Genomic DNA, 22378 nt, shown 5'->3' with positions numbered 1-22378 from the left:
AGGTCTCGAGGGACGGATTCTAAACCACTGCACATTGCCCAGGAGACCCCAGTGATGGCACTGTGGACTCGCCTGTATGGCCGCGTCCTGGAAAGCTCTAGGGTAAGTGGGGCCAGAACTTGTACAGCACCCGGTGAGGTGCTAGAAATCATCGTGGTCAGGTGTGCGGTCGCGGGGATCTCTTGCTGGAGGGTCGCACCTGCCTGGGGTACTACCTGGAAGTCTTCAGCGATCCCTGTCGCCCTCATTAGGCCCGTCTGTCTATGTGACACAATAGCCTCTCATGATCGTACCTCTCACCTTTCCTTCCTAACCATTCTCCACTGTACTGACCTGCTGTATTTCCATTGTGAAGCCTTCTTCTTTTTTTTTTTTTTTTTTTTTGAGCTGTAAACTTAAGTTAGGTTGACTGAACAGCCACTGCAGTCCTTGAAAAACATCTCTCTTGAGCCATAGCAAATCCAATTCCTTTCTGTGTTCACTAAATTAAGCCCAAGAATTCAGGCAGGCCTTCCCAGGAGCTGACTGCACACAGTCAATAAGATGTAAGATGTAAGATGCCTGTTGGATTTTGTACTTGTCAGTTTTCCTGGCTGTATACTGCTTCTGTGCTTTTCCTGAAAAAGGATTGAGTGGAATGGGCCCCTACCAGGAAATAGAAAAAATTAGGTAACAGAAGCGCACTTGTTTTCAAAACTAAAAAGTTTGCTTTTGCAAACAAAACCTCACATGGTTTGCTCTATTCTTTATAGGAGAAATAAGTAGCTCTCTTTGGGCCTTACATCTTCCCAGCGTTGTTGTCTTCTTTAGTGTCTTCATGTGGTGGCTTTCTGCATTTAATGGGTGCCTGGGTGTATCTTCACAGAGTATTTGCATCCAAAGAATAACAGATCTGTGAATAAAGAGATTGTCAGCTTTCCTTTATTAGCTACAGATACTCATAAAGTTGTAGATTTGTGGGAACCTGTATTTTCCGTATAATGACTAGTCCTGTGTTTTTGTTCCAAAATGATGTGTGAGGTGATGCCCACCATCAGTGAAGAAGGCCCTTCAGGAGGAAGTGAAAACCATGGATCTGGCTGCCCTTCACAACCAGATGCAGATTCCCATTTTGAACAGCACATGATGTCCATGCTAGAAGAAACATACATTGCTCAGAGCACACTGATAGAGACTCAAGAAACATTGGCGTTGACCCAGGGGAAATTACTCGAGGTTGGTCATGAGAGAGATTCGTTGCAGAGACAACTCAATACTGCGCTTCCACAGGTATGTGTGGTTTTCACCTGAAACTACAGGTTTTTTCTGTTACGTGTCTTTCTGTGGTACCATCTTTTGTTTTTGTACCTGTATATTTTGTGTAACCAACCACTTGTCAAATGATAGTTCCTAGTGTTTGTAAGCGCATGCAGAGTTCCTGGGGATTCAGCTACTTAGGGCAAACAAACTAGTGTTCTGTAAAGTCATGTGAAAATATCTTACTACTTTCACTCTTCGCTGAGGAACTGCTAAAGATTTGGGAATGCACTTTGAAGGTTTTTTAAAAAGACTTGAAACAACAACCAAGCGGCATGGTCCTTGGTTTCTTTGATTCTGTTTTGTGAGATCTCTTGCTTAATGTAGGCTTCCCATGGCTTGTATCTCAGGAATTGTATGTGTGTTTAGGATTGTATCTCAAGGATTTGCAGTTTTCTAATGAAATTTGGTAGATAATAATTTTTTTTTGTTTTTGGTATCAGGAATCGAACTGAGGACCTTGCTCTTGCCAAGCAGATGCTTGTTGCTGCTGAGATATTATCTCTAGCCCTTGAAATTTGGTAGACAAGGATTGATTTCACAGAGAAAAATTTTTACAGACTATCTTTACAGAATACCGGTGTTTGTAAATCACATTTGTAATAAGGGATAGAAAACTGGAAATTTATTCTTTAGGAACTTTCTCCTTTTAGACTAGACTTCTAAGTTTAAAACAACTGGGCTGGGGATTTAGTTCAGCAGCATAAGCTTCTGCCTGGCAAGCATAAAGTCATGAGTTTGATCCCCAGTACCAAAAACAAATATATAAAAGTAAAAACCACCTCAAAGTTGGAAACAACTGTAGTTCTTTCTTTAATTATATTACATTCAGCCCAGTATCTCAAAACTGCCTCTTGTGGAATTAAATGGAGACTGAATGGCATGCGAAGGGAGAACATAGTAAAACTAGGAAAATGTAAGGTAAATGGTACACAGCATAGTGGGAGATAAGTAGCTTATTATTTAGGTGTTTATAAGCCATCGAGTACCATTTTACTTGTTCATAATAGTTGCCTTTCTGGTCCATTCAGGTAGACCTGAATAAGCATACATCTATGCTGTCATGATGAGTCTGCAGTGATAAATCGGCAAATGAACACTAGCCCTAATGTATTTGTTGGCTATAGTCAATTCTCCTGAAAGATTAATAAGCCAAGCATTTGAATTTCCTTTTTAGAAACAATAATTTGATGTTAGTGCTATATGTTTCTTTTGTTGGTTAGAGAATCAGTAAATTGTTTGCTTTTGTGGAGCATAGGGTTGAAGGAGGGCTTCATTTGTGTTTGCCTAAGTGCTCTGTCACTGAGCTCCATCCCTCCTAGTCACATTAAGATTTTTCTCATTGGAATCTTATAAATGTCAGAGTTTATTTAGGTCAGATTTTACTATAGAAGATTATAAGAACTGGCCAACTTGTATTTGTGTAGGGAGGTAATGGGGAGCAGTTTATGTGAAGGATTTTATAGTATATACAGGTATTTGTAAATTTGTGATGGTTTAGTTTTGTTTTTGTAATATATTGACTATAATTTGAGATAGATCTACAGTTTATCTAATACATAGTTAATCTATTCAGTTTTTGGAAAAAACAGGCAGGCAGGACCTGAGAGGGAAGTGACAGGAGTTTTGTAGAGTTGGTTTCAGGCAGTGGGTGTTGTCACACCTGCTGATGAGGTGGTTGCCTGGTGATTTGTTTCTGGGGGGTTCTCAGTGTAGCAGCCTGGAAATGCTTAGTTTAGTGCATAATGTGATGATGCCACCAGGTCCCGTCACCATCTGAGCACCTGATGCAGCATTTCAGAAACACAGAAACCATGAAACAAACTTGTTTTGGTCCTTTTCCTTTCCTGGAATCAGGCTCATCTTTGGTAGTTGTTTGACTAGAGAGGCCTGTCAAGTAAGTGCCCGGTGTACTTTTGGCACATTAGGTAGGCAGGTCAGAATGTGCCCTACTTCTAAAAATTGAAGTAAAAGGCTGGGCATGGTAGTGCATTCCTGGAATCTTCAACCCTTAGGGAGGCCAAGGCAGGAGGATCAGAAATTTGAGCCCAGCCTGAGAAACTTAGCAGTTGTCTTAAATAAAAAATAAAAAGAGAGCAGAGAATGCTCCTCAGAATGAAGGCCCCCAACTATAGCAAATATCAGAAATCTTCTCAGCGAATTTTCCATAGAGCCAACACACTTGAGAAACAGTTCCTACATCAAAATGAAACACTGGAAGCCCCTGCCTAGTTTCCAGTACAGGTGTTTCTCATTTAATTACCTGCTTAACAACTGTTTGGACTTCCCTGCTGCTCAGACTTATGCCTCCTCTTTTTTGTAAAGTTCTGCACATCTGGTTCAGAGACTCTCAATGGTTTTTTTTGTTTGTTTTTTTTTTTAGTTTGTAATGTTTATACAGTACTATACTTTTTCTGATGGTACTCTATGGTACTGTAGTTTCATGTTCTGTTGTACATTATATACTGCATAGAAGTTGTGCAAATAAAGGCAAAGTCATCAAGTTGGAGTTTCCTTTGACCATTTCTTTGTGCTGAGTGTTGTAATGTATGTACTATATACAGCTCCTCATTTAGCAACTAATTCTTTTAACACTGTACTGACAGGAATAGGACTTGGTGGTTAAATGAGGAATCCTTGTACCTTTCCTCCAATTCTAACAATGGTCTTGATCTCTCACCATTGATTATTTTTGCTTCTTCTTGACTAAATGAAGTAAAATAGTACCTATATTGTGTTTCTTGGTTGTTTCATTGTTCATGAGATTTACCTGTGTCCTATATTTTTTGCCTATTCTCATCTGTTGTCTGGTAATCCAGCATACCAATATATCAAAATTTGTTCTTTTCTATTCATGAACATTCAGGTTGATTCCAGTTTTTATCAATTCTATCCTGAGTATTCTTGTGTATTATTTCTTTTGTGTATGAGAGTGAAGCTATGGCTGAGCATGGCGGCATATGCCTATAAACTCAGCAGGGCAGAATGTTGAGGCAAGAAGACTGCGAGTTTGCGCCCCTCTTGGGCTTTATACTGAGAACCTGTCTTTTTTGGGGGGGAGGTAATGGGACTTGAACTCAGGACGTTGTGTTGCCAAACAGGAGTTGTGCCACTAAGCTATATCCCTGGCCCTCAGATCCTTTAAAAAAAAAAAAAAAAAAGCAGAGAACTGTGGAGTGATAGATATCCCATGCATTTGTTCAGCCTTAAGAGATATTGCTAAAAGTGGCATTGTACTGACACCAACAGCATGTGAGAAGTCAGTGCGCATATCATCTTTACCCCTGACACTGTTCATTCTTCTTTTTTTTTTTTAAACTGGTACCAGGGCTCGAACTCATGACCACCTGCTTCAAGGCAGGCACTTATGCTGCTGAGCTAAATCCCCAGCCCCCATTGTTTATTCTTTTATGTTAGCTTTTCTGGTGCCTATTTAATGGGAGAGGTGACTTAGTGAGAGAGGTACCAGAGATCGAACTCACGACTACCTGCTTGCAAGGCAGGTGCTTTTGCCACTGAGCTAAATGCCCAGCCCTTTATCATGTATTTCATGTATTTCTTTAGCATTTCTACTTCTTCATCTGAGAAGGGTCTGTTCATTTTTGATGCCCATTTTTTGAATTTGGGGGTGGTTCTGTATTTTTGAGCTCCTTATATATTTTAGGCATTAATCCTTTGTCTGAGGAACAGCTGGCAAAAATGTTTTACCATCGCGTGGGTTGTCTCTTCACTCTCTTGGTAGTTTCTCTTGCTTTTCAAAAGATTTTGAATAAGATGCAGTCCAAGTTGTTGATTATTTCTGATAGAAGCTTTGCAATTGGGGTTTTTTTCCATGAGATCTTTGCCTATACTAAAGTCTTCAGTTCTGCCTGTCTTCCAGCAGATTGGAGTTGTTTCTATTTTCATATTGAAGTCTTTGAGCTATTTGGATTTTAGCTTAATGCCTGGGAAGGGATATGGGTCTAGTTGTAATCTTTGGCATGTGGAAAGCCAGTTTTTTCCAGCACCATTTCTTAAAGAAGCTATCTTTCTTCCAGTGAGTATGTTTGGCTCCTTTGTCAAAGATAAGATGATTGAGTATGCTGGAGTTGTTTCTACATCTTAAAATCTGTTCCATTGATCCTTGAGTCTGGTTGTTTTGTTTTGTTTTGTTTTGCCAGTTTTTATCACAATAACTTTGTAGTATAATTTGCAGTCAAGGATTGATTGGATTCCTTTCTGGTTTTGGTATCAGGATAATACATGCTTCCAGGAATGAATTTGGGAGTATGGCTTCTCTTTCAATTTCTTAAAAGAGACTGAAGTAGTAGTATTAGGTTTTCTCTAAATTTCTTGTGGTGTTCAGCAGTGAATCTGTCAGGGCCTAGGGTTTTCTTTATTGATGGGTTTTTAATTACATCTTCACTTTCACTGACAGATACTGATTTATTTAGAATTTTTATACCTTCTTGATTCAGCTGTGGTAATTCATATGTAACTAGGAATCTGTCTATTTCTTCTTTGTTTTCTATCTTACAATACACATTCTGAAAGTAGGTTTGGTTTTGAGGATCTTCTGAATATCTGTAGGGCTTCTTGTGATTTCCACCTTTTGATTCCCAATTGTATGTGTTTGGGTCTTTTTTGTTTTTAATAAGGTTGGCTGAGAGTTTGTCAAGTTCATTTAATGTAACACAGAACTCTTTGTTTCATTGATTCTTTGTATTATTTTGTTAGTCTCCATTGCTTTAACTTTTGCTCTGTTCTCTATAACATCCTCCTTTTTACAAGCTTTAGGCATGACCTGCCCTTGATCTAAAAGCTTGAGGTTCAACAGTAGGTTATTTGAGCTTGCTCTGTTTTTCAGCTATGGGTATTCAGTGCTGTAAATTTCCCTCCTAGGACTGCTTTCATTGTGTTCCTTATGTTCTGTTACAATGTATTGGCATTATCATTTAATTATAGATACTATTTAATTTCATCTATAACCCATTGGTTATCCAGGAAAGTATTATTGAATATCTATATGTTTATGAATCTTGTAGTTGGCCATTGATTTCCAGTTTCACTGCACTGTGGGCTGATAATATGTCTGGAATAATTTCAACTTCTTTCCATTTCTTTAAGCATGTTCTGTGAGCTACCATGTGTCCTATTGTGGAGAAGGTTGCATATGCAGCAAAAAGAATGTGTCCTCTGATGTTCTGGTGTGGAATACACTGTAGAAATCTGCTAAATCCGTTTGTTTAACAATTTGGTTCAGTTCTGACATTACATTGTTGATTTTCTTGTTTAGTTGATCCACCCATTTGTGACAGTGGGATAGTGAATTCCCTGTTATAAATGTATTAGCGCATATTTTGCTTATCATGTCTATTAATATTTGTTTGTATAGTTGGGTTTTCCATGGTTGGCATTTGGTGCATATATATTTATGACTGTTATCATTTCCTCTTGGATTGTTCCCTTTACAAGGATACAGTGACCTTTGTCTCTTAATCAGTCTTGGCTTGAAATCCCTTTGTCTGCAGATAGAATAACTACCCCTGCTTTTTTCCAGGTTCCTGTTACATGAGTATTGTTTTCCATCCTTTGACCTTTCAGTCTGTGAATTTCTTTTTGAATAAAATGTGTTTCTTGTATGCAGCATATTGTTCGATCCTGCTTTTTGATCCATTCTGCCAGTCTGTTTCTTTCATTGGGGAACTGAGGCCATTAACATTGATTATAACTGATATGTATTGACTTATCTTTTCATGGTTATTCTCTTATCATTGGTTCTCTTTTTCCCTCCTCTGTGAATTGCTTGCCTTGCCTGGTTGATTGATTCTGTTGTTCTTCATGGAGTTGTAGTCCTTAATATCTCTTTCAGGAATGTCCATCAGAACATTTTGGTGTGCTGGTTTGGTGTTCGTGGGTTTCCTCAGGTGTTCTTTATCATGGAAAGTTTTATTCATTAATTTTGAAAGTTAGTTTTCCAGTGTAAATCAATCTAGTTTGGAGGTTGTTTTCTAGGGCTTGAAAGGCTTCACTCCAAGCTCTCCTTAACTTGAGCATTTATGTTGAGAAGTCTGCTGATTCTGATGGGCTTTTCTTTATAAGTGATTTGTTTCTTTTCTCTAACAACTTTTAATAATCTGTTCTTGTGGTGAATTTGTGGAATTTTGAGTATTATATGCCTTGGTATAGATTGTTTTTGTAGTGGTGAATTGGAGTTTTTATAATGGCTAATTTCTTCACTTATCTCTGTGTTGAATTTTTTACCCTGCTTGGGAATTTTTCTCCCATTACTTTTGTGAACAAGTTTAAGCAATTTGTGGTATCTCCTGCTTTTTCATTGACTCCAGTCAATCTTACATTATTCCTCTTTGCATCATTTAGTGGCCACTGGATTGAGTTTTTTTTTTTTTTTTTTTTTTGGTCCTTTGCTTCTTTTAAGAAATCTTTCTTTCCATGATTGCTAACTGTAATTCATCTTCTATAATCTCCTGGATATCTGTTTGAATCTATTTCTTCTTGGTTCCTCTCCCCCCAAACCCATTTTATTTTGAGAAAAAAAAAAACTAAAACAAAAATTTCAAAACAGCAATCAGGGCAACAATGGCACATACATTATTCATTATCATCCCCAAATCATTCACTCAGAGCACAATATTTCTTTCCTGTGCTAGGCATTCATGGTCTCCATTATTTCCCTAAGCTCTTTATTTATCTTTTTATCCATATAGTTCTAGAGTCACTCACCATCTCTGTAGTTATCTAAGAAATTATTTCTGTTTTTATTTTTATAGAGCTTTGTTCATCTGCTTATTACAGGATCTCACCATGCAGTTCAGGCTGGCTTTGAACTCGTGTAGTACATGTTGGCAGTTCTCCAGGCTCAGATTCCCAAATGCTGGGATTACACGCTGCACCACCATGCCTGGCTGTTCAGTTTTATAATAGATATTGCTGTAACATCCTTGTCATCATGGGAATATTAGAGAGTAGGTGGTTATCAGGGCCCTTTGTTCTATAGTGTCATGCTTTAAATCGCATGTGTTCAAACAGAATGTGCTCTTTGAGTAGTAATTTATAGTGTTTTCTAGTAAATCTTGGATAACTTAGATTTAAATTTGTGATAAAAGATTATTTGATTTCCAGTTATATTTCCTCTAAATCCTGTCTCCCTTATTTCTGTCTTGTCCTTTGTATTGTAATATATTTGCCTGAGTAGATCCTTGAATTTTTAGCTTTAAATCGTGTCATAAATCTGGTGTCTATTTCTATGCATGCGTCTTGTCAGCCTAGCAACTTAAGGAACTATCATAGAAAGGCAAATTTTCCAGTAACTGAGCATACCTTTGTATCTTCCTAATGCATGGAAGAGTATAGTATGTCACACATAAGTGTAATGTTGTCAATATATTGTAATGAATAACTGATGTTTCATTGGAAATGTTTAAACTGACCTGCCACATCACAAGTTACTGTTCTCTTGGCAGTCAGCCATCCATGGAACATGGGGACAGATGTCAGTGCTTGCTATACTCAGAGCTTTTGCCCCTAACCATTGCATGCGTGTGTATAATAGATGGAAAATTTAGGATTTGAAAGGAGGGAATGATTGAAGCAGAGCCATAGGCTTTAGATGGAGGAAAAACAGTTTTCTCTGATATGGAAGGCTAGAACTTAGTAAGCACTGCTCTCTGCCAGGTGCCAAACTCAGTACTTGGCCATTTTTTTGCTATATTTAGTCCACAAGCACATCCCCATGAGAAACCAGTTGCTGTGCTTGCCCCCAATTACAGATGTGGAAACTGAAATTTAGATCACATGATGTGCAGAGCAGGTATAAGTTAAGTCTGTTTTGATTCCAAAACCAGGACCATTTCTCCCTTGGGCCTGGATTTTTCAAGATGTTCTGATCTGCTGACAGTCTCCCTCTCAGAGGAAACCTTGGAAGTAAAAGCGGTGCCCTGGAAGCAGTGGGGATTGCGGAGTTTTCTTTCTGTTAGTCTAGAAGCTCCCCCTAATGCCTGCTGCCTCTGGCCCTGTGCTATGCCCGCTTCATGCTTCCTGCCTTCCTGGTGGTACACTTGTGGGGCAGTGCTGCTGCAGGTGCCAAGTGGTGATTGTCCTCAGCAGCTGTGTGTGAGCTTCTCTATGTGGCTGAGCAGAAGTGTAATTTAGTAAGGACACAGGTACAGATCCTCACTCTGTTGCTGATTAGTTCCTGGCCTGGGAGCTGTTCCTTGGCCCAGTGGAACCATGGCTTGCTCTCTTGTAAGTGAGGTAGTGATCCACACAGTAGTGCTGTTTGGAATGGCCCTGATCTGTGCCCGCCCAAAGTGAGATGCCGCGCTTTCACCAGCAGCCGGCCTCAGAGCTTACCTCTGTTCAGTGGACTTCAGTGTGGTTTGGATATTTTGGTTTTGGCAGTAAGAATTTCTCAGCAAAGGAAGCAGTCTGTTGACTTAGACTCAGACACTCTAGCCTCGTCTTGTTCACTAGTCATCTCTCCTCAGCATGCAGCCTGGTGACTTAGAGGAGACTTGCTCTGGGCTGGCTATGAAAATTAGCCTAGCAATGAGTCTAAGGACAGCAAATATGGACCAGACAAAGACTGGTATGGGATGGTTACTTTTACACTTTAGTTTTACCTGGCAGAGCGAGGTGACTTCTTGGCACTTGTAGAAAGGTCTGAGACAAGGCAGTGGGTCCTAGCCTTGGGTTTCCTCTCACAAGAGAACAGAGGCAGAATGAAGGCCTGGTTCAATGAGCCTAGAATGCTCTGGGCAGAGCGGGGCCAATGTAGGGGAGTCTTGGTGCAAGAATCACTTTTTGTGGGTGGAGCATAAGTATAGTGCCTTACCTCTTCTTTTTTCTTTTCTATTTTAACAAATGATTGTTTTAACCTGAAATTTTAAATGATGCCTGGTAAACAACATGGTCTTAAGTTTGATTTTTGGGTCCCTCCCAAAAATATTTTTGAACTTTTATGATTCTTGTTAGTAATTTCAAGCATGATGGCCTTCTTTAGAGATGAGATTGCTGGACGTTAAACACGGGGCCTTGAACATAATAAGTAAGCATGCTCTGATTACCCCAGCCCACAGCAGTCTTGTTTTGTTACTACAATTAGAAATGAGAGTCAGACAAGGTGGTATATGCCTGTAATCCCAGCACTCAGGAGGCTGATAAGGGAGGACTGCTGGAGTTTGAAGCCAGCCTGGGCTATCATGTGAGTTCATGGCCAGCCAGAACTGTATAATGAAACCTTATCTCAAAAAAGAGAGAGAAAGATACAGAATTTGTCTGTTTATCTGTTAAGATTATATCATGTTATATATCCTAATTTAAGATTGTATCCTAAGTTAACATTGTATCCTATGTGATTTTAGACTTGCAGCCTCTAGAACTGTCAGAAATAATTATCTGTTGTTTATTAATACCCAGCCTATGACTATGGTAGTTTTTTTTTTTTTTTTATAGTAGCTGGAAGTGACTGGGAGAGGGAGACTGCTAACAACATAAAGCCTCCTCATCTAGATGAGCATGAAACTAGATTCCACAGTGCTTAAAAATAGATAATACTAAGACATGCTTACAGAGATGACTACTCACAAACAGGTGCCTATTTCACTCGATCACAAATGGGTGGAGAATCTGCCAAAACTGCCAAAATAAGTGAGCATGATACTTAGAGACAGATTAACATCCATAGTAACAGGGACTGGCGGTAAAATGAAGCAGGTATGACAAAAAAACAACTTGGAATCTAGTAAATGAAACAGACCTTAGCTAGAATGATACAGTCTGTTGTGGACACGGTCAAAGACGGAGCATTGGCAGTAAGTCACCAAAGGTGAGCCAGATTGCAGCAAGAGAGACAAAATGAGAAAAATTCAAGGCCCTCAATTCAGGCAGGCCTAGAGGCAGGTCCACCTATTGATGTGATAGGTGTGTGAATAGAATTGATTTGATTTTTGACTTAGAGTAATTAGAGTCTACTTTTCTTCTACCTGCCCCAGAGTCTTTCTGATAAAAGATTCCATTAGAGAGAGGGCACACTCTGTCAGGAATGGTACTTATTAGGTGACCTGACAGTGAGCTCTTGCTTATCACCATGGCCGATGCCAGTTAGTACCTCGATCAGGGCCGTGTTGGCATCTACAGGAGAAATCTGTACCACAGGGAAGAGCTCACACTTAGTAGAGAACATGACAGAAGTCTAGATGGCCGGCTGGCCAATACCCTTTCCCCTACTGCTTCGCATCCACAAGTCCCATTCCTGAAGGTTGGCTTTGGGCCTATGAAGATGTCTCAACACTGGCTGGAACTCTGTCAGGTTTTAAGACACATTTGGATGATTTTTACCTGGTTGGCAGGCAGGAGCAAGCAGACCCTATGTTAGTGGCCTTGGTGAGGGGGCATTTGAGTGTGAGGAGACAATCCTGCATGGCAGGTCCAGGGAGCAGAGCCTGTGTTGTTGGCCTGGGGAAAGGACCTTACCTTGTTGGCCTGGGGGAAGAAGGGGCCTTCAGTTGGTCTGGATATGAGAATCATGTGTTGCTAGCTGGGAAAGAGAAGGCTCTGCTGGCCTGGGGAGAAGAATCTCTATGTTGTTATCTGGGGAGCCACCATGGTTTTGGCCTGGTGAAGGGCCCTGTGTTTTTGGCTGGAGGAGTCCGCTATGCTGAGCTGGGTGGGGGAGGCAAATAGAAGTCCTAATTCAAATACCATGGACTCCTGGCCTTATTCCTGATATTTCTTGAATAGATAATTTCCTCATTTGCTGTTATCCTTTGAGCCATTTCCAGAAGCTTTGAAGAGTGGTTTTCATCATTTCAGGTCTCCCTGGGGAGCAGGCTGCAAAGTTCCTGCCAGGCTAAGTTCGGCTCACCCACAGTCGTGATTTTTTGGAGAAGAAAAACTAGTTTAAAAGAAATTTTGCTCTTTTCCAGTGCTTTCTGTGACAGTGTCATCTCTATTTCTCTCTCACTTTACTTGCCCAATCTCACTGTGGCTCACATAGGCACATGAGTCGTGGTCTGGTTAAAGCAGACTTCATGGGCCTGTGCTTTCTGTGATGAGATTGACTGTGAGCTGCAAACAATTGCTACCAGTGCCCTGTAAGAGCATCGCCTGTTTTAAACTAGCTTTCTAGAATTATCTAGCTCAAGCACATGTTCTTTTGAAGGACTGATTATTTATCCGGTAGATCTTTATTCTTGTCTTTTAAAGGAAAAGCACCTAAAGCCAGAAACACTGGCAGATGATTTTACTTATTTCAGAGTTGCTTTGCTCCAAATTCACATTGCTCAATTCAGTTCATTTGTGGTATCTGTGAACCGGTGTCATAACACAAGGTTTAGCACAGAACAGTGCTGCAGGACTCCTGCAGCTTCTCTCTGCCTTTTGCAAGATCTCCTACACTGCTGCATGCATAGTGTTTTGAGAATGCCTTTACAGAGAATACAAAAGGCTTCCTAGTCCTAGCAGTAAGCCCATTCTTCATAGTTGACTTTCTCCAATGATTCAGGGAGACTATAGGGACTAAGGGAAAATCAGAATAGAGAGGGGACTAGAATTGGATAGTGACCTTCTAGGCCTTTTTTCCTTGATTTCTCTAAGGGCTCTAGGTCTCAGATCTGTGACTGACTTACAAATGTCTTCAGATGCTTCATTTTGGGATGCCAATTGAGGAAAATGCTTTTATTTCCTGAAGTCTAAAGAGGTGGACCTGGACACTCATTATCCCCTGCTGTGCTTTCAGCAGTGCCAGGGTGGAGGGAAGTCAGATGGCCTGGGTTAGACTCTCATTCCATTGGGAATACCTATGTCACCTTACGGCAAATGGTTGATCTCCATTTCTCTGGAGGAGAATGGGAATCCTTTGCCATGTATCTTGAGATTGGGCTGCCTGTGTGTGTGGACTATGAGGCCAATGGAAGTCTTGCTTAAGAGGTTTTTTTTTTTTTTTTAAATTTATTCATGTATGTGTTGATTTATTCCTTTACTTTGCTGCTTTGCAGGAGTCTTCAACGCTTGCAAAAGAGCTCAACATTTGCAGGGAACAGCTGCTTGAGAAGGAAAAAGAAATTGCTGAACTGAAAGCAGAAAGGAACAACATGAGGGTCAGTGGAGCTCTGGTTTAAGTGTTTTGTGCTTTTTCCTTCTGTAGAGTGTGTTCAGTATTAAATGTTGCTTAAAATTTGTGATAGAAGGCAAAGCATGGTGGCATATGCCTTCAATCCCAACATTCTGAGCCAGGAATGTCTTGAGTTAGAGGTCAGCCTGGGCTAGCTAGTAAGTCCTCAAGCCAGCCTAGACTACAAAATGAGACCTTCTTGTTAATAAAAGAAATTAGTGATGGAAATTCATGACATTCGAATACAATTGAGGGAAATTTACCTAACTCTACTGAATTGTAGGAATTTGAACTTGTTTGACCATGAGATTATGAAGGATTTGAATGTGAAATTGAAGGTGCTCTTTACACGCCCCCTTTGGCCTGGTTTCAGCTGCTCCTGGAACATCTGGAGTTCCTTGTCTCCAGGCATGAACGCTCTCTCGAAACGACTGTGATGAAGCGGTGTCCTGCAGGTGTGTCCACAGAGATGGAAGTGCTAAAAGCACTGACATCCTTATTTGACCACCACAAGACCCTGGACGAAAAGGTACATGAGCTACACTAGTGGTTCTGGGTTCTTACACTTGCTGGGTTCATGGCAGACTTTGCATGTGTTTGTTTACCTTTAAGGTTTGCTAAGTTTTTGAGTTCTTGTAAACAGACTTTCTGTATTAAAAGGCAATGTTCTGCATAATCAACAAACACTAACTGGAATGTGAGTCTTCAATTGATTATTTCTGAATATTGACTGCCCATTAAGAACTGGATAGTGTTCATTTATTTAGGAACAAGAGTTTCCTGGCCTTAATATTTAAAGCCATTAACAAGGACATTTTCTTGACAGTACTAGCAATGAAAGACATTGAAAGTACTTTATTATATGCCTTTCATCAATATCAGGATAACTATATGGAAAGTGTGCGTATGCATATAAAAACTCAACTCTTTTCAGGTACGAGAGCAATTACGTGTAGCACTGCAAAGGTGCAGCTTGCTGGAAGAGGAACTGGGCGCCACGCAGAAGGAGGTAATTGTGGGACATCATCCTAGCCCTGAAAAGGGAAAATTATTTTATTTTAATCTCTTAAAAAACAGTGTGAAGCCTGTAATACTATTGGATTAGATTTTTATTTCAGATTGCAAGAATCTCTAAATTTGTTGTCAAGCAGTCAGTACATTCTGTTTCTAGTAATCTGGTTCTGCTATGGATGGTCAGCTTTGGCATGTACTGTCTTTTTTATACTATGTTCAGCACTGTAGAATTATGTTTTTCCAAATGGAATTTTGCTGTCTTTACTCATTACTCTTCCATAAGTTATTGTAGTCTCATACTCAGTTTTCGATTGTAGCTAATGACTCTTAAAAAACAGAATAATGAGAAAAAATCACCAAGAGATGGAGTGCTTGACCATGAAGAAGAAGAAACACCAAGCACTAGTGGAAAGGTAAGTCCTTGAGATCTCTCTTTGTTCTGTTGCTGATTTCTTATATTTTGTGGTTCGTGTGTGATGCTGTTTGGATGCTGTTGCTGGAATGGCCTGCTTCCAGCTAAAGTGATTGTTGAGAGTCCTATCATCCAACAGATGGCATAAATCCATTTTGATAGTCCCTATGTTCAAAAGTATTTTATTTGGTAGTACACTAAGGTTATTTAAGAGTGTCCATTTTACCCATCAGAGATCTTCTGCTGGCTCCTTAAGCCATGAGGAAGACCTTGCCAAAATAATTGTGCTCCAAGAAGTCATACATAAACATTCAAAAGAGCAGAGTCAGATGAAGGAGCTCCTGGCTGCACTTTCCAGCCATGTGTCAGAGCTGCAAGAAAATCTTGACACAGCAAGAAAGGATCTCATCAAGTCTGAAGAGATGAACAAGAAATTGGAACGAGATGTTCATGAAATAAGTGATAAAAATTACAGGGTTGTCATAATGTTGAGTGCTTGGAGTGTTAAGGATAATGATTCCCTTTTTTTTTTTTTTTCCTTTCCTTGGTCGGTTATTTTCAGCATTTGCACTGTTGAATGAGTATAAATATGAATAATACAACACAGTATTGCTGTCAGATCGTGACATACCGCCTCCCCCTGGTTGAGAAATTTCTCCTTTTCTGTGGTCTTTTAAAAAGGTAGAGGAGAACTTGCCCAGCTTTTCCCACTTAGTTTATGGGAGTTTGTCCTCCACCCTCATGTGGATTCTTCATCTTTGCAGCTTCTTGGCTGTCATCATGTGTTCTTCTTTATGTTCAGCTTCTCAAGTACATGCACTCCTTAAACAAGGATTTTCAGTACTAGTTGTGCTTTGAGTTCGCTAAAGAGATGTGAGTATTCTCTGGGACTGTGGCAAAGGGAGCATTATCAGGTGTCTTCTAATTTTTTCATATTTTTCCTCAGGCACAGAGGTATGGTATTGAATTTTGGATGTTACATCAGCTCTAATGTGTGAATAGTTTTTGGGTAGTTTAGGCTTTGTGCTTATCTTGCCTATGAGATCTCATTTCATGTGAAATTGTATTTACAACATTCTGCTTTGCACCTGTACTTGTATCTTTGGTTTTATTTCTCTTGCTATACATTTTACTTTTTAGTGGCATTCTTAGCCAGAATATTAATCAAATTAAGCAAGTCATTTTAGTGGAATGTTCAGTGTCAGCAGTCTGTTTTGTGACATTTGGATGTATTTATAATTTATACTGTTAACTAACTGAGCAATATTTTTCTTTTCTTTTCCTGTTTTTTTTTTTTTTTTTTTTTTTTTTTGGACATATTGGGTTTGAACCTAGGGTTTCTCACATACTAGGCAAGCACCAAACCACTCACCAAACCATTTTCTTTTCTTTTTTCTTTTCTTTTGGTACTATGAATTGAACTCATGATGTTCTGCTTGACAGGCAAGTGCTATGCCATGGAGCTATATCCCTGACCCTTTTTCTTCTTTTCAAACTTATTTTATTTATTAGTGTTTAGTTTTTTGAAAAAAGGATCTTGTGGTGTAATTCAAGCTGGCCTTGAACTCATGGCAGTTCTCCTGCCTCAGCCTCTCACATGCTGGGATTACAGACATGTGGCACCAAGCCTGGCATTGTATTTTCATCTTTTTGACAATCTCATTTATCAGTTGTGTCCTTCTTTCCAGTATTTGTAAAAGAAGTGCAGCAACACATCTGTAATCCCAGCTACTTGTGGACTGAAGTGGGAGGTTTGCCAGTTTAAGGTCAGCCTGGGCAATTTAGGAAGACACTGACTCAAAAAGAGCTGAGTATCCCAAGCATAGTGGGTGAACCCTATCTTTCTAGCTACCCAGGAGACTGAGGCAGACAATCATAAGTTCAAGGGTAGGCTGCCCAATTTAGCAAGACCTTGTTTTGAAATTAAAAGGAAAAAAATATGGGACCATAGCTCAGTGTTAGAGTACCCCTGCCTTCTATTCCCAGTACCACACACAACCACGGAGGAAAACTCTTTCTTCCTGGTTCTCTAATTCAGCATGCTGGCTGACGGTCTGTGTGCTTCCATTGTTGGTTTTGATTTCTTATGCCACCCTTGTGTTTGTTTTATTTTAACCATCTCCAGATTCAATTCCAATCCAGGCCTCAGGTCCCTATCAATTTGTAGTTTGTCCATGAAGCTCCCCTCTCAGCCCCTCCCCATTCTGTGATGGCTCTGCACAGCTAACCAGGCAAGCACGTGTGAGTCTGAGCTGGATTATGACTGATTAGTGGGGCTTGGGGTTTTTGTCATTAAAAATGTATTTTGCTCAGTAGTGATCAATTATATTTAATATATAATTTGTCAATGTGGTTACAAGCAAGATATAATTGGTTGAATGTTTTTCCTTAGATTGTACAGGATCTGCATGATTCATGAGTGAAGTATTTCCTAGGTTAAAAAATAATCTGGGCTCACTGCAGTGGCACATGCCTGTAATGCCAGCTACTGGGGAAGCTAAGAAGGAGGATTTTAAGTCTGAGGCCAGCATGAGAAGTTTAGCAATGTGCTATGTCAAAATAAAAATATAAACGTGGCTGGCAGTGTAGTTTGTTGAGTGGCCCAGCTGGATTCAACCCTGCATACTGCAGGAGCAAGGGGAGGGGCCACTGCTGAGTGTAAAATTTATGGGAACTTTATACAGACAATACGAATCAGATTTTATTGATTATAATCAGAATTCTAAATCTCATCAACTTATAGGGCATATGCTATAGTCTTTAATGGACTACTTTTTAATTAAAATGCCTCCTATCTAGTACTGTGCTAGCTTTTATTGTTACGTATTTTAGGATGCCTAGCTTTCTTTCTTTCTTTTTTTTTTTTTTCCATTCCATTCCACTCCTTTGTATTCCACAGTATCTCGGATGGAATCTAGGCCTGTGCACTGAGATACACACATGACCCTTTTTTTTTTCAGTATTATTTTTTATTGTGAGACAGGATCGTGCTAAATCACCAAGATGAGCTCAAAATTGGCAGCCTTCCTGCCTCAGCCTACCAGAGTGCTGTGATTTCATGTGTATGCCACTGCACGAGGGATAAATGATATATTTTAGGAAGTTGTAAATCATATTCTAGGTGAAGATTTTACTGCATTGCACAAAAAATGATTAACTAAAAATAAGTTTGTTCAGTGTTTTGTGTTTTTCTGAGACAGGATGACACCATGCAGTTCAGGCTGGCTTTGAACTCATGTAGTGCAGGTTGGCAGTTCTCCAGGCTTAGCTTCACAAATGCGGGGATTACAAGTCTGCACCACCATGCCTGGCTCTTCAGTTTTATAATAGATGTTGCTGTAACATCCTTGTCATCATGGGAATATTAGAGAGTAGGTGGTTATCAGGGCCCTTTGTTCTATACAGTGTCTTGCTTTAAATCGCATGTGTTCAAATAGAATGTGCTCTTTGAGTAGTAATTTATAGTGTTTTCTAATAAATCTTGGATAACTTAGATTTAAATTTGTGATAAAAGATTATTTGATTTCCAGTTATATTTTCTCTAAATCCTGTCTCTCTTATTTCTGTCTTGTCCTTCATATTGTAATATATTTGCCTGAGTAGATCCTTGAATTTTTAGCTTTAAATCGTGTCATAAATCTGGTGTCTATTTCTTTGCATGTGTCTTGTTAGCCTAGCAACTTAAGGAAACATCATAAAAAGGTAAATTTTCCAGTAAGTGAGCATAGCTTTGTATCTCCCTAATGCATGGAAGAGTATAGTATGTCACACATAAGTGTAATGTTGTCAATATATTGCAATGAATAAGTGATGTTTCATTGGAAATGTTTAAACTGACCTGCCACATCACAAGTTACTGTTCTCTTGGCAATCAGCCATCCATGGAACATGGGGACAGATGTCAGTGTTTGCTTCACTCAGTGCTTTTGCCTCTAACCATTGCATGCATGTGTATAATAGACATAGAATTTAGGATTTGAAAGGACGGAATGATTGAAGCAGAGCCATAGGCTTTAGATTGAGGAAAACTAGTTTTTTCTGATATGGAAGCCTAGAACTTAGTAAGCACTGCTCTCTGCCAGGTGCCAAACTCAGTACTTGGCCATTTTTTTGCTATATTTAGTCCACAAACACATCCCTGTGAGAAACCAGTTGCTGTGCTTGCCCCCAACTACAGATGTGGAAACTGAAATTTAGATCACATGATGTGCAGAGCAGGTAGGAGTTAAGTGTGTTTTGATTTCAAAACCAGGACCATTTCTCCCTTGGGCCTAGATTTGTCAAGATGCTCTGATCTGCTGGGAGTCTCCCTCTCAGAGTAAAACTTGAAAGTAAAAGCAGTACCCTGGGAGCAGTGGGGATTGTGGGGTTTTCTTTCTGTCCATCTAGAAGCTCCCCCTAATGCCTGCTGCCTCTGGCCCTGTGCCATGCCCGCTTCATGCTTCCTGCCTTCCTGGTGGTACACTTGTGGGGCAGTGCTGCTGCAGGTGCCAAGTGGTGATTGTCCTCAGCAGCTGTGTGTGAGCTTCTCTATGTGGCTGAGCAGAAGGGAAATTTACTAAGGACACGGGTACAGATCCTCACTCTGTTGCTGATTAGTTCCTGGCCTGGGAGCTGTTCCTTGGCCCAGTGGAACCATGGCTTGCTCTCTTGTAAGTGAGGTAGTGATCCACACAGTAGTGCTGCTTGGAATGGCCCTGATCTGTGCCCGCCCAAAGTGAGATGCCGCGCTTTCACCAGCAGCCGGCCTCAGAGCTTACCTCTGTTCAGTTGACTTCAGTGTGGTTTGGATATTTTGGTTTTGGCAGTAAGAATTTCTCAGCAAAGGAAGCAGTCTGTTGACTTAGACTCAGACACTGTGGCCTCCTCTTGTTCACTAGTCATCTCTCCTCAGCATGCAGCCTGGTGACTTTGAGAAGACTTGCTCTGGGCTGGCTGTGAAGATTAGCCTAGCAGTGAGTCTAAGGACAGCAAATATGGGCCAGACAAAGAGCGATATGGGATGGTTACTTCTTCATTTCAGTTTTACTGGGCAGACTAAGGTGACTTCTTGGCACTTGTAGACATGTCTGAGACAAGGCAGTGGGCCCTAGCCTTGTGCTTTCCTCCCACAAGAGAACAGAGGCAGAATGAAGACCTGGTTCAGTGAGCCTGGAAGGCTCTGGGCAGAGCAGGGGCTAGTGTAGGGGAGTCTTGGTGCAAGAATCTCTTATGTCACATTTGGTTTTACTCTCTTCCAAAAAAAGCAACAAGAACCGTGGGAGCAATGAAACCCAAAATGTGTAATAGTCACTGTACAAAAGAGAGGAAAAGAAAGTGCTCTAAACTATATAACTGCATGTATATTTAAATGTATAAGATAGAAAATGATAGCACAAAGTTTTATTGGATCATTGAACAGAACTGTTTGCAGTATCATTGTTGGAATGTCCACTCTACAAGCTTTAATTTTGTGACTTAAACAATTATTTCTAAGATGGCAATATGTAATCCATTAACTAGTGATTTCCTACTGCGCATTTTTTTATTCTGTAAATCTGTATAACTTGTACCCCTTCACTGTTTTTTTTTCTTTCTTTTCTTTTCTCCTTAAATAAATAAAAAAAAATCTCTTTTTGTGGGTGGAGCATACGTATAGTGCCTTACCTCTTCTTTTTTCTTTTCTACTTTAACAAATGATTATTTTAACGTGAAATTTAAATGATGCCTGGCAAACAATGTCCTAAGTTTGACTTCTTTTTCCCTCCCAAAAAGTTTTTTTGAACTTTTATGATTCATGTTGTTGATTTCAAGCTTGATGGACTTTTTTAGAGATGAGATTGCTGGCGGTTAAACACAGGGCCTCAAACAAGCTAAGTAAGTGAGCTCTGGTTACCCCAGCCCCCGACAGTCTTTTGTTTTGTTACTACAATTAGAAATGAGAGCCAGACAAGGTGATATATGCCTGTAATCCCAGCACTCAGGAGGCTGATAAGGGAGGACTGCTGGAGTTTGAAGCCAGCCTGGGCTATCATGTGAGTTCATGGCCAGCCAGAACTGTATAATGAAACCTTATCTCAAAAAAAAGAGAGAAAGATACAGAATTTATCTGTTTATCTGTTAAGATTATATCCTAGCGGGCTGGAAGTTTAGCTCAGCAGCATAAACGCCTGCCTTGTAAGCAGGCAGTCGTGAGTTCGATCCCCAGCACCAATAAAAAGGAAAAAGACAAAAAAAAAATTATATCCTAAATGCTCTCAGCTCACACTAGTCTAGGTGGTCTTCAGTGAGCTGCTACAGGACTATAATGGAATCTGTATCCTTTATACCATTGTACAGATAAATAAATTAACTATTCACCACTTGTTGTTCACCATGAATGTTTCATGAAATCTAGTCCTGCTTCAAAACCTGAAAATAACAACCTTCTAAACAGGGCCTAACCAGACCCTGAAAGAGTTCACATATGCACTATTTCCACAGTCCTGCCTTCCTCAACACATAGGCATACTCATGGGCCATCCCCTAAAAGAAATCCCAGGGTCTGCGTGACCCTCTTTTAATAATATACCCAGGATTATTATTATTTTTTTATTTAAGGAGAAAAAGAAAAAAAAAACAGAAAAAGGATACAAGTGATACAGAATTTCAAAAAAAAAATAAACAGTAGGAAGTCACTAGTTAATAGATTACATACTGTCATCTTAGAAATGGTTGTTCAGATTACAAAATTAAAGCATATAAAGTAGACATTCAAACTGTGAGACTACAAACAATTCTGTTCAATGATCCCACAAAAACTTAGCAATATGGTTATCTATCTTATACACTTAAATATACATGCAATTATATCCTTTAGAGCACTTTCTTTTCCTCTCTTTTTTACTATGACAATTATACATTTTGGGTTTTATTACTCCCACAGTTCTTATTACTTTCTATTTGAAGAGAATAAAATCCAATGTGACATAACAAAACAGAGTCAGTCAAATCAAAAGAATGGATATAGTACATAATATAAAAACGGAAGACAAAGTGATGATGATCATTGGTTACCATAATGCCTCTTGCTATCTTAAAAAGAATTGCCTATATCATCAGTTATAATAAAACTGAAAACATTAAAGAACAAAACCAATAAAAGCAAAACATTGGAGACATTGCAGGACTTCAAAAAAAGATAATATGCAAACCCAAAACCCAGGATTATTTTATGAAGCCACATGGAAGGAGGGTTTTAGGCTGCATGCAAATGCTTCTGCTCATAACATTTGGTCCACACAGTGAGAAACAGAAGCCACACACATGCATATTTGGGTCTTCGCTCATGCTGTCCTTGTCTTGTTTCTTGCTAGAGGTAAAAGTATTGACAGTTTCCCTGAAGCTTCGGCCCCCACTAGTGTTCCTTTGAGTGACATCAGTAACTGAAGATATGTGTCACAGGCTCTTCAGTAATGAGAGTAACTTTGTTAACCTGAAGTGATAAAGTGCAGTGAACAGGCTTCGTTTAGGACTTCACTGTCCCTCAGTAACTATCCTCAGAGGTACCTGAGGTTGTACAGAGA

At 39.7% G+C, this 22378-nt stretch overlaps 1 protein-coding gene across 1 annotated transcript in view; it reads left to right on the top strand.

Annotated features, from left to right (window-relative positions):
• Positions 1-362: 362 nt before the first annotated feature.
• LOC106028053 (liprin-alpha-1-like) overlaps positions 363-22378 on the top strand; it is a 72304-nt gene continuing 50288 nt past the window's right edge. The window contains exons 1-5 of the mRNA XM_063230352.1: positions 363-1269; positions 13293-13394; positions 13782-13937; positions 14343-14417; positions 14740-14835. Of these exons, the coding sequence (XP_063086422.1) occupies positions 1009-1269; positions 13293-13394; positions 13782-13937; positions 14343-14417; positions 14740-14835 (690 nt within the window). The 5' untranslated portion in view covers positions 363-1008. The remainder of the gene's footprint in view (positions 1270-13292; positions 13395-13781; positions 13938-14342; positions 14418-14739; positions 14836-22378) is intronic.

Source organism: Cavia porcellus, unplaced genomic scaffold (assembly GCF_034190915.1).
Source record: "Cavia porcellus strain 051 isolate PalLab524CR breed Dunkin Hartley unplaced genomic scaffold, mCavPor4.1 scaffold_18, whole genome shotgun sequence".
Taxonomy (NCBI): Eukaryota; Metazoa; Chordata; class Mammalia; order Rodentia; family Caviidae; genus Cavia; species Cavia porcellus.
The sequence above is the reverse complement of the archived record's forward strand: the minus strand, read 5'-3'. Positions and strand labels throughout refer to the sequence as shown.